The sequence below is a fragment of the Falco punctatus genome (genome assembly GCF_963210335.1).
Source record: "Falco punctatus genome assembly, chromosome: 1".
Taxonomy (NCBI): Eukaryota; Metazoa; Chordata; class Aves; order Falconiformes; family Falconidae; genus Falco; species Falco punctatus.
Genome location: NC_137580.1, coordinates 15,074,056 through 15,087,954, shown reverse-complemented (window position 1 = coordinate 15,087,954; position 13,899 = coordinate 15,074,056). Strand labels below are relative to the sequence as shown.

The 13,899-nt window shown below is 38.5% G+C and overlaps 1 protein-coding gene across 5 annotated transcripts in view; it reads right to left on the bottom strand.

Moving 5' to 3' along the window:
* Positions 1-13,899, bottom strand: part of ARHGAP10 (Rho GTPase activating protein 10) — a 172,800-nt gene that overhangs the window by 18,712 nt on the left and 140,189 nt on the right. For all 5 annotated transcript variants that reach the window (XR_013925736.1, XR_013925737.1, XR_013925738.1 and 2 more), the window contains exons 21-22: positions 7,911-8,042; positions 6,354-6,445 (exon numbers count right to left, since the gene is read on the bottom strand). Coding sequence is in view for 2 of the 5 variants with exons in the window: in XM_080373733.1 (XP_080229859.1) it covers positions 6,354-6,445; positions 7,911-8,042 (224 nt within the window). In the remaining 3 variants the exon portion in view is untranslated. The remainder of the gene's footprint in view (positions 1-6,353; positions 6,446-7,910; positions 8,043-13,899) is intronic.

Genomic DNA, 13,899 nt, shown 5'->3' with positions numbered 1-13,899 from the left:
ACCTCTTAGGACACTGGAAACAGCAGCAAAGTTGAGAGCCCAGAGCGAGACAGCGGCTTCCTCAGTACCTGCTGCAAGGCTATTACAGCAGCTTCCCTCCAGCAGAGACAAAGTGTAGAGAAGGAAGATGTCTGACCATCAGTATGACGGCAACTGCTGCAGAACAATCACCCCAACTCAAATGGGCCAACATAGCCAACAGACTTTCAACTTGCAATAAGATCTCCAAGTAAAAGCTTTTTCTGATTGCATGTAGCCAAGAAACACGACAAGGGTGACTTGGCATTTGCAGCATTTATTCTTACCTTTCTGTATTCTCCATAGGAAATAGCTTCAGTATTGCCAATGTTACGATTACCTAACTGCAAACACATACAATTCACAAGCAGCTCTTCCCAGAGACTCAAGGCTATAGGCAGACCTTGCTCTGCTTTGGCAGCTCAAGTGTGTCACAGATCTCAACAAAAAAAACAAGAGCAAGACTCATTTCCACAATGGTATTTGTTCATTGCCTAGTTGCCAGTAACTTCAGCAGGACTGAATCAGGCACCAATTTCCACACCTTTGTGGAAACTAGCTGTTTTGGGAGGACACAGAAACAGGGGAGGGAATCTAACACGCATGGTGCCTGGCACAAGAGGGCCTCCCTTTTGGATGGACTGCTTTGCCAAAGTAATGACCCCAACGAGCTACATAAATGAGGATTGCATTTTGTGGGCAACAGAAATCTCACTGCTAAAACCACTACAACACCAGAATACGCTTCCATAGAACTCAATCGCCCTGGCCAACTTTTCACCAGGAAATTAAATTAAAGCAACAAAATGTGCTTGCAAGCCCTGTGTGCTTAGAAATCCCTATGGGCTTTTGAAACAATCCCAATGGGTAAAGTTGACCACAGAGATGCAAAAACATTAAGCATGCTTAGGGTTAGCATGGAATTTGAAGTTTAAAATCTTGCTGTTTCCCCTAAGTATGTTGTGAGAAGCAGAATTATTTTGTGGACAGGACACCGGGTTAGGAGTCAAGGGGTCTTCTTCCTGACTTTGCTGCAGATTTACTGTGTGACCACAAATAAAACAGTCTGCCTATAAGGCCTCAGGCCTGTGAACAAAAGCAAACACACTGATATACCATGACAAATTAGTGAAGGCAGAATTCAGCTTGTAGACTGAGACTTCCCTATATAGTAGTGTCTGAGCTCCTGTTACAGCTGGGGGAGATCTAGTCAATATGACAGTAGAGAGCATGACAAAAGAATAATCTGGCTCACCCTAAACCAGGGCGAGTGGTTGGTCAACTGAGTTGCTGCTGAGTTCCCTGCACTATGACTTGGTGACCTGTAGGTAGACACTGAGACCTGGGGCCTTTATCCTGAGTTGCTCGGCTGTCAGGTGGGATTGGAATCATCTCTGATGGTCCCACATGCACACCAAATGTAAGGTGAAACACATCAGTTTAAACATCTACCATTTTAATGTTTCTGTCCCGGAGACCAATGCTTCTACAACACCATTGGCAGGAGCAAAGTCAGGCTGGTTAAGGTCAATCTACCTTCAGTGGCTTTTTAAAACTTCTAGCAAAGTCAGTAGGAATTTGGTGGTGCTCATCTGGTACTTTTTATTGGTGAAGTGATTGTTAACTTGCAGCAGCAGTTTGAGATAGCTTCCTCCAAATGGCATGGAGCTATCTGAAAAGAAGAACATCTGTACACTCAGTTTCTCCAGATGTAAAATAGAGATAATTCATGCACATGAATGTTTCCAAGTGCTTTGAAATCCACAGATGAAAGGTGCACAAAGAAGTAGCTTTGTCCTCTTTTTTTTACTTCAACAAAAGAATTATTTGCACATGGAGTGCAATACAGTATTTTGGGAGTACTGTTTCTCTTTGATGTAAATCCTTCGTTCATCAGTACCATAAAGACAGACAGTCCAGAAGCCACAGCATGAGTAAGAAGGAGGAGAGTGCCTTGGAGTCAAACCCACGAACATTAACTAAGGCTGGCACTTTGTAACACTAAGAAAGATAAAGAGGGGTGACAACAGCTGTGTGAACACAGCTTTTTCTGTTCCTTCTATGCTTGGTAGGGACAATGGGTGCCACACCTTTCCTGAAGAAAATTACTGTAACAAAACACTTTCTCAGTTTTCCTCGTATTTTCTCTCCCCTAAAACCTGATTTTTAAAATTGTAAAAAGCCTTGATGAGAGCTGCATTGACAAGTATTCAGGAAGCCTTCCTGCTAGCAATACTGCCAAGGAATTTTGTTGTGTAAACACTACTTACCCTATCCAAAACACTTCTCCCTAGTGAAATTCCCATTTACTGACTTCTAAGCAGTCTCTTTTCAAGAACCAGAAATTTAATAACACTTGGCTCCAAGGCTGGCAAGGTTTCAATGCCAGGCAGTCTGATTATTCTTTCTATGATTATTGGGAATATCTGCTTCAACAACAAAAATATACAGCCAGCATATGTCTCCCTCAATCTCAGATCTTACTCTCTCTTCTTCCCGTATGTGCCCTTATCCAGCTGCAAACTCTTCAAGCTTTGCCTCTAACCACTTGAATTACATTGTTATGCGCTGTCAATAATATAGCCTGTAGCAACAGGGAAACAGAAATATTGGCAGAGCCTAAGGTAAAATGAAGATTTTTGTAAAAAAAACTTGTAGAAATTGTTCAGATGACATTATTCCTTGTCTTACACAACTCAAATAGGAAACTTTGCCTTTTCTTTTTAACTTACCAGATGGAGCCTTAGCATTTACATTCTATGACACGTTCATGGAAAGACTGTGGGATTCGGAGTAGCACCATGTACATGCAATATTGAAAACACCTGAATATGCAAATGTTCAGCTTCTACTGATTCATATCAGGTGATGTAAAGCTTAGTTTAAAACAGTAGTAAATCTAACCTTGTCGGCCTGCAACAGAAACAGTTATTTTTCCCCCCATTTAGAAACAGGAAATGGAGACAGAAGTAAAGGTTAAACTCTTACCTCCTTGCACCAGTATTACATTTAACAGCTATGACAGGCGCAAGACTGTACTTCATTAAATGCCATTATCCTGTCTCAGGCTACAGCAGCCAGAAAGATTCATCCAGGACAACAACAGGTAAGAGCAAACCGCTGCAATCAACAGCTATGGATCAAGAGAGACAAAATAGAAAAAAAAAAACAAGGGAAGGGAAGGGAAATGAAAGAGAGAACGGAACAAAGCAGAAAAGAGAAGGAAGAGAAAGGAAAAAACCCTCAATAAACAAACAGTGAGAAGTGAAAGAGACAGAATTAGAAAAGTGAGACAGGCAGGGTGGAGAAAGGAGAGACAGATAAAACCTTCACTAATGGAAGCAGCACTTCTTAGTAGACATTAATTTAACAGTTACTTTAATGGTTGATACTAGCTGTATGTCAACTTGATTGATGCGTTGTCATTTTGATAGTTAAGGTTATTGGTAGAGCTGAAGAATTGATGTATTATTACTTTAATTCTTCATTTGGGGGCTTTATTAGGGCATATGGGAATTTAAATTGAGTAACTAAAGAATCTGAATTGATTCATTGGAATCTGATCCCAGCACAGACACAAGGGTGACTACCACAAAAAGGAAAAGCCTATATGAAGGCATTTCAGAGGTTTCAAATATGGAGACTGTTGTGCATTTTTAATGAGAATACCTTTCTATACAGACAGAGCCATCCATGACATAACCTATTGGGAACCACCATGGAACGTCCATTAAGTTACTACATATATCCAGTCACTGCCTTATTACTTGCACGCTCATCTTTTTTCCACAGCCTGCCTTAGCTGAGAGCCCTGCAGGGCAAGGACAATGCCTATAAAATAACCAGGATACGGTGGAATAAATCAAAACAAGAGTATTTAAGGAAATGTGATCTTTCCCATTGGAAATATGAAATTAGGTTTTCAAAATGCAGTCCACATGACCTCTTCCCAAGCTTCCAACCTTATTCATATGATGACATGGAAAAAAGTCTTACAGTTGAAACATTTCTCCACAGCTGCCGAAGAGTCAAATTTCATACTTGTTCTTGGACAATCCAACTCTCTAGCTGGAAAACTCAACTCGGGCTGTAACATACCAAAACCACGTAGCTTTGCCATAACTTCTAGTGATCTCTTTACACAAGAAAAGAATCTTAACATTGCTCTCACACAAACACACCACACAGAGGCAACTGCTTCTTGAAAGAGTTTCTTATCCCATGGCAACACAACAGGTATGCAACCTTGCTGTTCTGTGTTAGAAAGGCCTCTCTTCTATGTATCAGATTTTTTCCCCCATGCGCTAGATTTTTCCCCTGTACGCAGTTTTATGTGTGCTGAAGAACCCTATCATTCATGTTTTAAAAAACTTAAATTAAAATAACTGGTGTTAGAGACTTTTAAAAGAGCAATCATTTAGCTAATTCATATTTAAAAGGTTTCCCACCTAACCTGATTCAGACGCGATTTGCCTGTAAGGCAGCTCTAATTGGAAACATCAAGTATGATTCTGTAAAGTGGGTCCTAGTAGGGAAGAGCCTAGCAGGTACTCCAGACCACCTTATGCCGCAAAAAAAGCAGAACTGTAGGCTGGACCAGGCTTACTATTTATTTGTTTGGGAGGAGGCTGAGGACAGGAATGTCCTGTGTTCTGTCTGCTTTAAAATAAGTATCACAAAGGTGGCAAAGGAGATGTCTATATGCCATTTTTTTATTGTTGTTATACATGCTTTAAAAAATATACTCTGCTGAGCTTCCCATTTGTTTCAGCTTGTTAAACAAATTAGGAACATCCACTGGAGCTGGGGAGGACAGGATGGAAAGATTTTCATTTATGAGAAAAACTTTCCCACACACACTTTTGATCCAGTGCTAACAGAGTTAACAGGGTGCATTTTGGGAAATATAAGACATTTAGTTAGCTTTTTAATGCCTGCAGGTTGATGTTTTCCAGCTGTTCCAGACTGTGTACTTTTCTCTTTTTCCTGCTGGATGTAAACTGGGAATCTGGAATACTCCTCCCTTATTGGAGATCCAACCAAAGATTCTCACACGTCCTATGTGAATGACTGGGCAGTACATCCCTTAAGTGCATTAGGTCATGCTGAATTAAACACCACCTTCCCTCTGGAAAGCATGTCTCAGATTTCAGACCTGGTAGCAAACTAAAAGCTAGGGATGGATGAAAAGCAAACAGGCATCAACACAGAGTTTCCAGACTCTTTAGATAATGCCTCTTACTACCCTCCCTGTCTCTAGACAGACTGGAAGACTAAAATACTGGTCTCAGCACTCACAAGGTTCTTAATGATGTAATTCCCAGATCACTTTGAATCCCTCAGCCTGCACAAAGCTTGGATGAAGATCTGACCAAAATTAAGAGTCTTTTGGGTTTTAGTATGAACGTAATTTTTTTATCAAGGTCTTGTAACAAACAATGGCCTTACCATGCTGCTGCTTTGAATCAATTACTGCTTAGAATTATTATTAAATCACATTCAATTAACAAGAATTGCTGAATTTGTCCAGGCCCAGTTGAGCCATTCCATACCATCTCTTTCTTGTCATAGGAATTTCCTTGTGATAGGAAGAAACTACACTCTAGCGTAGTCTTCTACATCTTCAAGAGATTGTATTACAATATTCATTGGCATAAGGTTTAAAAACTGTAACAGTTCCTGTCAGTTTGAACTCCCTTTGCAGCTCTTAAGGAGTAGAGCCATGGAAGTTCACCGAAGAGCAACACAGTCTTGAGCACAAGAATCACTGCTTGGATGGCCATATGTAATACTACATTTGGGTCTACAGAAATCTTTAAACACAGGCCTTCAATTCTGCACCTCAGTGAATATTCCTTTTTCTGCAAGTATGTACACACACTAAGGCAGCTCTTGATCCAAAATGTAAACACTCCCTTGTCTCTAGCAATCACCCAATTTACCTGCAGCTCTGCTTTCTTCAAAATCCTTAAACAATTTTTGTTAAATGAAAGCTCTATGTTATTTTACAATGGCAATTCACATTTTAAAAAATACAGTTTCATAGACCAAGATGTTTTTCTCCATTGCTGAATACCTATTTTGGTACTACAACACACTACTGAAAAATTAGACCAACTGAAAGAGTCTACTCACCAGAAATCAGAGGCGTTGCCTCATAGCGCTAAGTAAATGCTAAGTAGCTTCTGTGTACCAGAAATCTTCTACGTCACCAACTGTGTGCCATCAGCAATATTGGCAGAATAGCAGTCAGGCTTGTATTTTTATCCAAAGCCATTTTAGCAGTTTTGTCTATTTGTTTTTCATTGCTTTATATTTACTCAAGCAGTACTTACCATCTTCAAAAATTGCTCCTATCTGAAATGATAATTCAGAGCTATGTTCTGCTTCACATGGATAAACTGCTCTTGCTTTTCGGGGGGCAACGCTGAAAAATGAAATTAACAATTTTAGTCATTTTTTACTATTATGAAGACACTCTCCTTTCTCAACAATTTTCTCTCCATTCTCACTTGGAGATGACAAACTTTAAACACAATCTCTCATGCATCATTACAGGCTTATAATTCATACACACAAATGCCAAAGCTGAAGCTTCACAGCTTACTGTTGGCATTTCTGAATATCATACTCCCAACTTTATGCACACTTATTTTTATGATAGTTGAACTTGACTTTCAACTACAGTTAAAATTTTGCCAAGTGCTAATCAGCAATGAAATCAATAGTAGGCAAAGCATACTATACTTACTTTACAGACTAATCATCATTATGTCTTCTAAAACATTTCTTCCTGAATCTTGCAATTCATCTTTTCACTATCACTGTAGAGAATTTCCTTTTTATATTTGTTTACAATACAATTACTAGAGTACTAAAGATGCTTTATTGTCCTAAAGACAGTAACGTTTCTAACATTTCAGACAGTTTTTAGAGGTGTTCCCAGGATGCTCAGTAATAAGCTATCAATATTAATTTGTCCAAAGTACTCATTTCTCCAAGTACCATAAGCAGAAATCTTGGAATATATATTTTGGCACAATTCAATTAATCACGTCTTTGCAAACTGACAGTTTGCTGCTGCCCAATGATGCTTTGTTTAGACACAGCACCCACACCATTAAATCATCTTTTGTTTAGCCCAGGCAACAACAACTACACATAAAACATTTGGAAAGATTCTCCCTGCCCCAAGAAACTCGCAGTCAAACAGACAATGCAGTTCTGGTGCAAAATGTGTCCAGTAATGAGAAATGGAATTTTGTTACCAAGTGTTGGAAATAATTTATGAAAATGCCAACAACTTTAATTAGAAAAGCAAATGTTGTAAAACTTGAAGGAAAAAGCTAAGATGGTGAAAACCTTCAAAGGGAAAAGTTAAAATACTTCAAAAGATGGACAACAACATGGAAGGAAGCAGAAACAGGATAGAAGGAAAGAGGCCAAAAGAGTGAAAGAAAAGAATGAAACCACAGAGACAGGTAAATTAAAATATGGGAAAGTCTTTCAGAGGCAAGATGGCTAGGTTAAGAAACTTAAAATTTGCCATGGGTGGCTACAGAAAAGAATCTGTATTTTAAAGACACTGTAAGAGAATCACTGCAGTAGAGAGACACTATGAACTGCCCACCCAAATCAAAGCCTGCTTGTATTAACCAACAAGCCACTTGCTCAGTCTGGGTGGCTCCTACAAGGAGGGTGTGAAGGTGTTTAAAGGAAATATAAGACAAAAGTAGATGTTATTTTTGTTCTGTCAGAATTGCTAAGGTTGAATTTCTTGGTTCGCAGTCAACATTCACATACGCAGAAGACATGAATTAGCGATTGTTAAAAAGATACAGAAAAAAAGGAGCCAAATAAATAACCAGCAAAAGTCGAAGTGTACATCATACCTTTCCACTGCTCTGTCACTCCCAGCGGCAGGGTTAGGGAAGAAGAAAGTGGATGCTGCAGTATTTGTTGCAGCTGTGTTAGCAGACTGAGTATTCATCCATGAGACCATTGACGGGCGGCTTTGACCAGAGCTAAGAGGAAATATATTCAAAGTAGTATTAACAAGGTGAAAAAAATTTCTTTTCTTACTAAAATGTTTGAATCTTCCTAACTAGATAACTAGTTAGATTCACATATTCAAAACCAGTAATAATGTCAAGCTGATTTTGCAGACATGGCTATTGTATGATTCTGCATTTCCTCCTTGAAAGTATTCTCCTACATGCCCTACATCCTAAGCTAAGATGAATTACCTGAGGTATGACATAACCAATAAAAAGACAAAATTCCACATTCCTTATCTAATAAAGACAGATACAATGAAACTGCATACAGCAGGCTATTATTTGAGCTGCCAGTTTGCCTTTACAAGTTTTGACGAATCTATTTAAAAAACTTCTCCATGCTGTACTAAGGCATGTACCACTGGGAAGATTTCAAAAGAGGCTGCAGCTATTACAACATTGGGATCACGATGCTGCCTCTGGATTGAGATCTCACTGACATAACTGCATAGATGATGCCCCAGTGGCTGCCCTCAGGAATATGCCATTCAAATATGTGTTAAATAAATGGCTGAGCACAAAGTTGCCACAAGAGAAAAAGAAATAGCAGCCAAGGCTAAAACTTTTATTAGTCATTGAAAAACATACAAAGTCCTCCCCAACATAAAGGATGTTCCTAATTTTATACCTTAAAGAGCTAAAGCGGTCCAACACTGGTAGGCTTTCTTTCACCGCATGGACAGAACAACAAATAGTCTAAACATTTAATGTTAGCATATCTTTGGAACAAAGAGCAGGACTTCAAGCAGTTCCTAAGCAGAAACAGAATTAAAATCATTCACACACAGCTTTCACACAGGAATCATCACTCAGAAGTACAGACTTCACAATACAGCATTTATCAGTTCGTCCTATTCCAAGATTAACTTCTTAGATAGCATAAATCCTCAAAGTACCACCAAAATCCAGGAACCCAGACAAGAAGGTTTCTGCAGAGATGTAAATGCAACCTAATCAAGGTGGATTAATCTGGTCAAGATTCTGTGGGGTGTAACTGCACACCTAATCAAGGTGGATTGACCAAAAGCAAAAAAAGGATCAACAATAATTGTAAATGAATAAAAGAAAGCAGGAAACCTAACTTACATAGCTGAATTTAGCCTTCATGTTCACTGGGACATTTAATTTCTAGAAGAAAGAATGACTATTGTTGGTTTGCACAACATGGTTTACAACCAAATTCAACTTTCACAGACTGATTTTCCTAGCCAATACATCTCATAGTCATTCTAGCAATTACATAGTTAAGCAGACATTTATTTTTATTATTAATTTTTAAATTTAGTACATTATAACATGGTGAATGGCACATTCCTTATTTAACAAGGCAATAGTTTTTCCTTTGGATCTGTGTCAGGCAGCATTTGGATGAAAACTGGAATTCACAGTGTATGAAAAACAGCATTCTACAGTTAATTCCATGAATAAAAATGAAACTTAGATGTGCTGGAATCATAACCAAAAGGGTTTATCAAAACGTGCTCTGGTTTTAAAACTATCACATTTACCAAATAAAAGAAGGAATCATACGTAAAAAACTGAATTAAAACTGTACTGTGCTGACTAGGAACATATTTCTCGCTAAACTTTGGGAAGAGGACATCTAGTCTGCTTCACCACTTCTGAATCTTCCACTATACAATTATTTACATCTTTCAATAATTACACACCTCTGAAGATGAGCACCTACATAATTTTGCTGTTTACTTTTACTTGAACTTGTCCTTTTCCATTTTTAGCTAATCATAGAAAACTTTTCCTCAGGTAAAACAAAAACCTTCAGCTAGAAGTGACATTATTCAGCAACAAAAAACTGAAAGTGAACACTAGCATTTCTATTATTTTCTCTAAATACTGAGGATAAAACATTTCTGAATGGTACCGTAAGGTTTATAAAAGTTTGCTAGAAAGTAGATTATTTCTCCCTCAGGTGCAGAATTACGTTTTAACTCAGTAAAATAAGAGGTGAACCTAAGAGAAAAGTTTTTCAAAAGTGAACTAAAAAAAGTATCCTACTTGCATAGACTAAACTATTATACTTAAAACAATCGGGATATTTAAATAAAAACCGTTTTCCCTGTCCTCTTTTTTTATTCAATTCAATTCCAACATTAAGATTGGTGTCAGGCTTACTTCTGAAAGCAGTAAAACTACAGAAAATAGAAAAATAATACTCCAAGTATATTGCCTGAAGAGTATTAAAATGCCTCTAATGCAAACTAAGCACAATTCAAGACTATTCTATCAAGTGGTCTTCTCTAGTGCATACCTCAGATGGGTGTTGTTTGATTTTCAACAAGTGAATAATAAAATCCTCCACATATTAAATATTTCATTGAAACATGCATCATATTAATCTATGCAACTTACTTGATCAGCTCTAGAACAACACACACCACCTGCAAGTCACAGGATTAATGATTTCAAAACAATACTTAGAACAGAGAAGACACAAAAGATACCCTCTGACCCAGGAAAGCAACGGTCATTCATAAGAATATTTGGAATAAATACCAGATGATTTCTCACTGAGACTTGCCGAGAAAAGAAAAAAGGAGGAAAGGCATGCGAATAAAGGAACAGAAGATGAAATAAAATGTTCAGATCCATGTCATGGTACGTTTATTTCACAAGTTACAGGACTCAACAAGAAGGATAACCTACCAACTAGTAAGACTACACTGTCCTTTACCAGTCAGCATTATACAAAAGCATATGAAAACTAGCAGATTTTCCATGAAATCTGAGCCATTCCAACAGCTCTAATGGAAAAATGCTCCAGAAGTGCAGGTACATGGAGCACTGGGCTGTTCCCTCCCCCACTTTTTGATTAATTCCCTTAATACATATCAGCTGTAGTGAAATCACTGCAGCACAGCTCCCGAATTTGCCTGTCACTTTCAGCTCCTAGTTACCGAGCAAGAGATCATCCTCTAAGATACAGCGGGGGGTGGGACAGGACATTTTTCAATAGCAATAGTTTCACCATATTTAAGAAGGAAAAAAAAACCAAAACCCAACTTAAAGTATTAAGCACATTACAGAATTTCAGGGTTTGGGGTTTTTTAATTATTATTTATTTACTGTACTTGGCTATCTCAGGAGCCATTTAATTTTATTATTAAAAAAGAAGGTTTTACTCAATAGTAAAAATCAGTCCCAATGTTGTATGTGTAAGCAATAAACTGCTGGATATTTATTTTTTTTCTTGAAAAGATTCTTGTGGTAGCAAAGTTACCTTGCTATAAAGCTTTGCATGTTTTGTTTATAAAGATGATGACATATTAGAAGCACTACGTATCTTATCATATAGCATCTCAACTTTAAGAAGGTACATTGAAAAAATACTTTCTCCTATGGGCTAAAATGAAGGGAATGCATTTCCTGTGAGGAGAGAAAGAAAGAAGAATGAAAAAAAAAAAAAAAAAAAAGCCTGACATCACCATCTCTCTTTGAGAAAAAATGCTATTGTCTGACATAGTGAACACTGGGAGAAGGGAGGAGGGGGAAATGGCCTTACTGAAAATAAGCTAGAGATTTTGTACTGATATTCAGAAACAAACTCCTGAAAACAAGATTTTATTGGATGTTTATCTGGCTGGTTCCTAAGGTAACACAGCTAAAGAGCAGCCTCTTATCTTGAGAGTGAAGAAGAGACTCTGTGAAAAAAATCTACACTGCAACTCCTGAGAAAAAAAGGGTTGTTTCATAGATGAGTTTGGCAGCCCCATGGTTGTGGTATCACAGTGTTTGGCTGACAAACTCAATGAAAGTGTTCTTAAGAGGTTTCATTATAAGATGACACAGTATATCAAAAGGTGTTGGCTATTTCTGATTTGATATGCAATCCAATACTCTCTACCACCAGACAATCATCTTCCCGCATGTTAAAACCCCTATGCCTTGGTGAGGCTGGGGAGCAAAAACACACATGGACAAAATTCTAGAAATTGTCCATAGCTGCAGCAAAGCTGGAGACAAAACAGAAGGGCAGCATTTCCTCATCTGTGTTCCCTCTGAAAAGAAACTCCACCTCCAAAATTTAAAGATTGTAACATGCGTGCTAAAGTCCTGAACCCTCGTTTATACAGAACACATTAGCCAGCACTGAAATAGAGGTTTTGTTAAACTTGGATTGTGAGGTCTCAGTGAAGCAGCTAAAACATTAGTGAAATGATCTTTCCTGCCAGTCTGGTAAATCTGAAGCTAATGACTACAGCAGCTAAGTTAAAGCATTTTTAAATGATAATTCAGACAAAGCAAAAATGAAGTATGTACATCCAATAAGCTTATAGAATACTGCCATTCCTTTTTGAAAAAAATAATAATAATGAGGGGGCTGTGTTCCCTGGAATGATACAAAAAAAGGAGAAGGGAAAAGAAATGAAAAGAAGGGGAAAAAAAACAAAAAAAACTTAGCTCATCACAGTGGTTGCACCCACAACTCTCCCTGCTCTGAGCACACATACCACTTAACCCGTGCTCAAACAGCGGGGCTGCTGTCAAGCCCAGCTGCCTACCCCACTGGAAGACAAGGAGATGGCAAGGTCTATCTTGTATGAACCACATGACTAATTTATATTATGCCCATTTCAAAGGAGCTGCAAAATAAGGGCTATTGCTCTGCTTGCATAACAAAAGGGTACAAAAAGAAGTGCCTGCTCCGCTAAACCCACTCTCAAACTGCTGAGTCACTGAAGAGGTGGCAGCTGAAACAAAAACAAACTGCAAAATAAGCACAATGACCAAACAGCTGTTAAAGCAATTTCTTTTAATAAAATAAGATGATGATATTAGATATTATAAAAAGTTTTCAAGACATGGAAACTGAAGTCACTCATCATTTATGTAAAACTGCAAATTCACACGACTGCCAGAAAGTACAAAAAGAAACTATTTCAATTTTAAGGAGACTACAGATGCAGTTCTACTGATGTAGATATAACAAGGCTGACAGGAATTCATTCAGCAGTCAAACAAAATTAATAACTATCTCCAAGGCTTCTGTTACGTGCAGAGCACCACTATTTCTGCCCTCCCTTGCCATCTGATGGCTCTTTTAACATCAGTTTCCGCACTGGGAATTTGAACAGCCTGCAACTTCACGAAGAGTGAGTAGCTTCTTCACAACCTGGTCACAAAGACTCTGAAAGCACTCAGGATGCTGCACAGCACAGCCTTCATGACCATTTTGAAAGCCTCTGTGTATATTAAAAACCCAGAGATGATGCCCATAGTGTATCACATATACATCACTGAGCTGGATAACAGAATATTTCAGTGCCAGGAGAATCAATAAAGAAGAACTGTGAAGGAAAGAAAAGAAAGACTGGATTATTTCCTCTGCCACTAGATCCTTGCGTATTCCAAGCCATTTACACTGGTGCTTCTATTCCTCCTCTGGGTTTTGAGTACCTTCAGTATTTGGACTGTCAGGGCTGCAACTTACATGCTCCTACAGCAGCATCCAAGGTGGGATTCAGTCTGAAAACCATGAATCTTACTAATCTGAGCCCAGAAACATAACTGCTTTAACAAGCCATGCACCCCCACTCATATACACACTTGGTGAAGAGGTTTGAGGGACAGGATGCTTTCCATCCCCTCCAGTTGCAAAATCCCAAAGGCCTACAGAGGGAAAGAGAAGGGGGCAAGGTAAACAGTTACAGACAGTATCATCACCTTGAGGAAGGCTACCCACGTCCCGTAGCATGATTCCATCCAGAAGAGCCATCAGAAGTCACACCATGTTCCACCTCCCCAGGAAACCCAAAGACCCTGCAGTCTCAGATCCCAAAAATGAACTCTTCAGCTGAGGAACAAG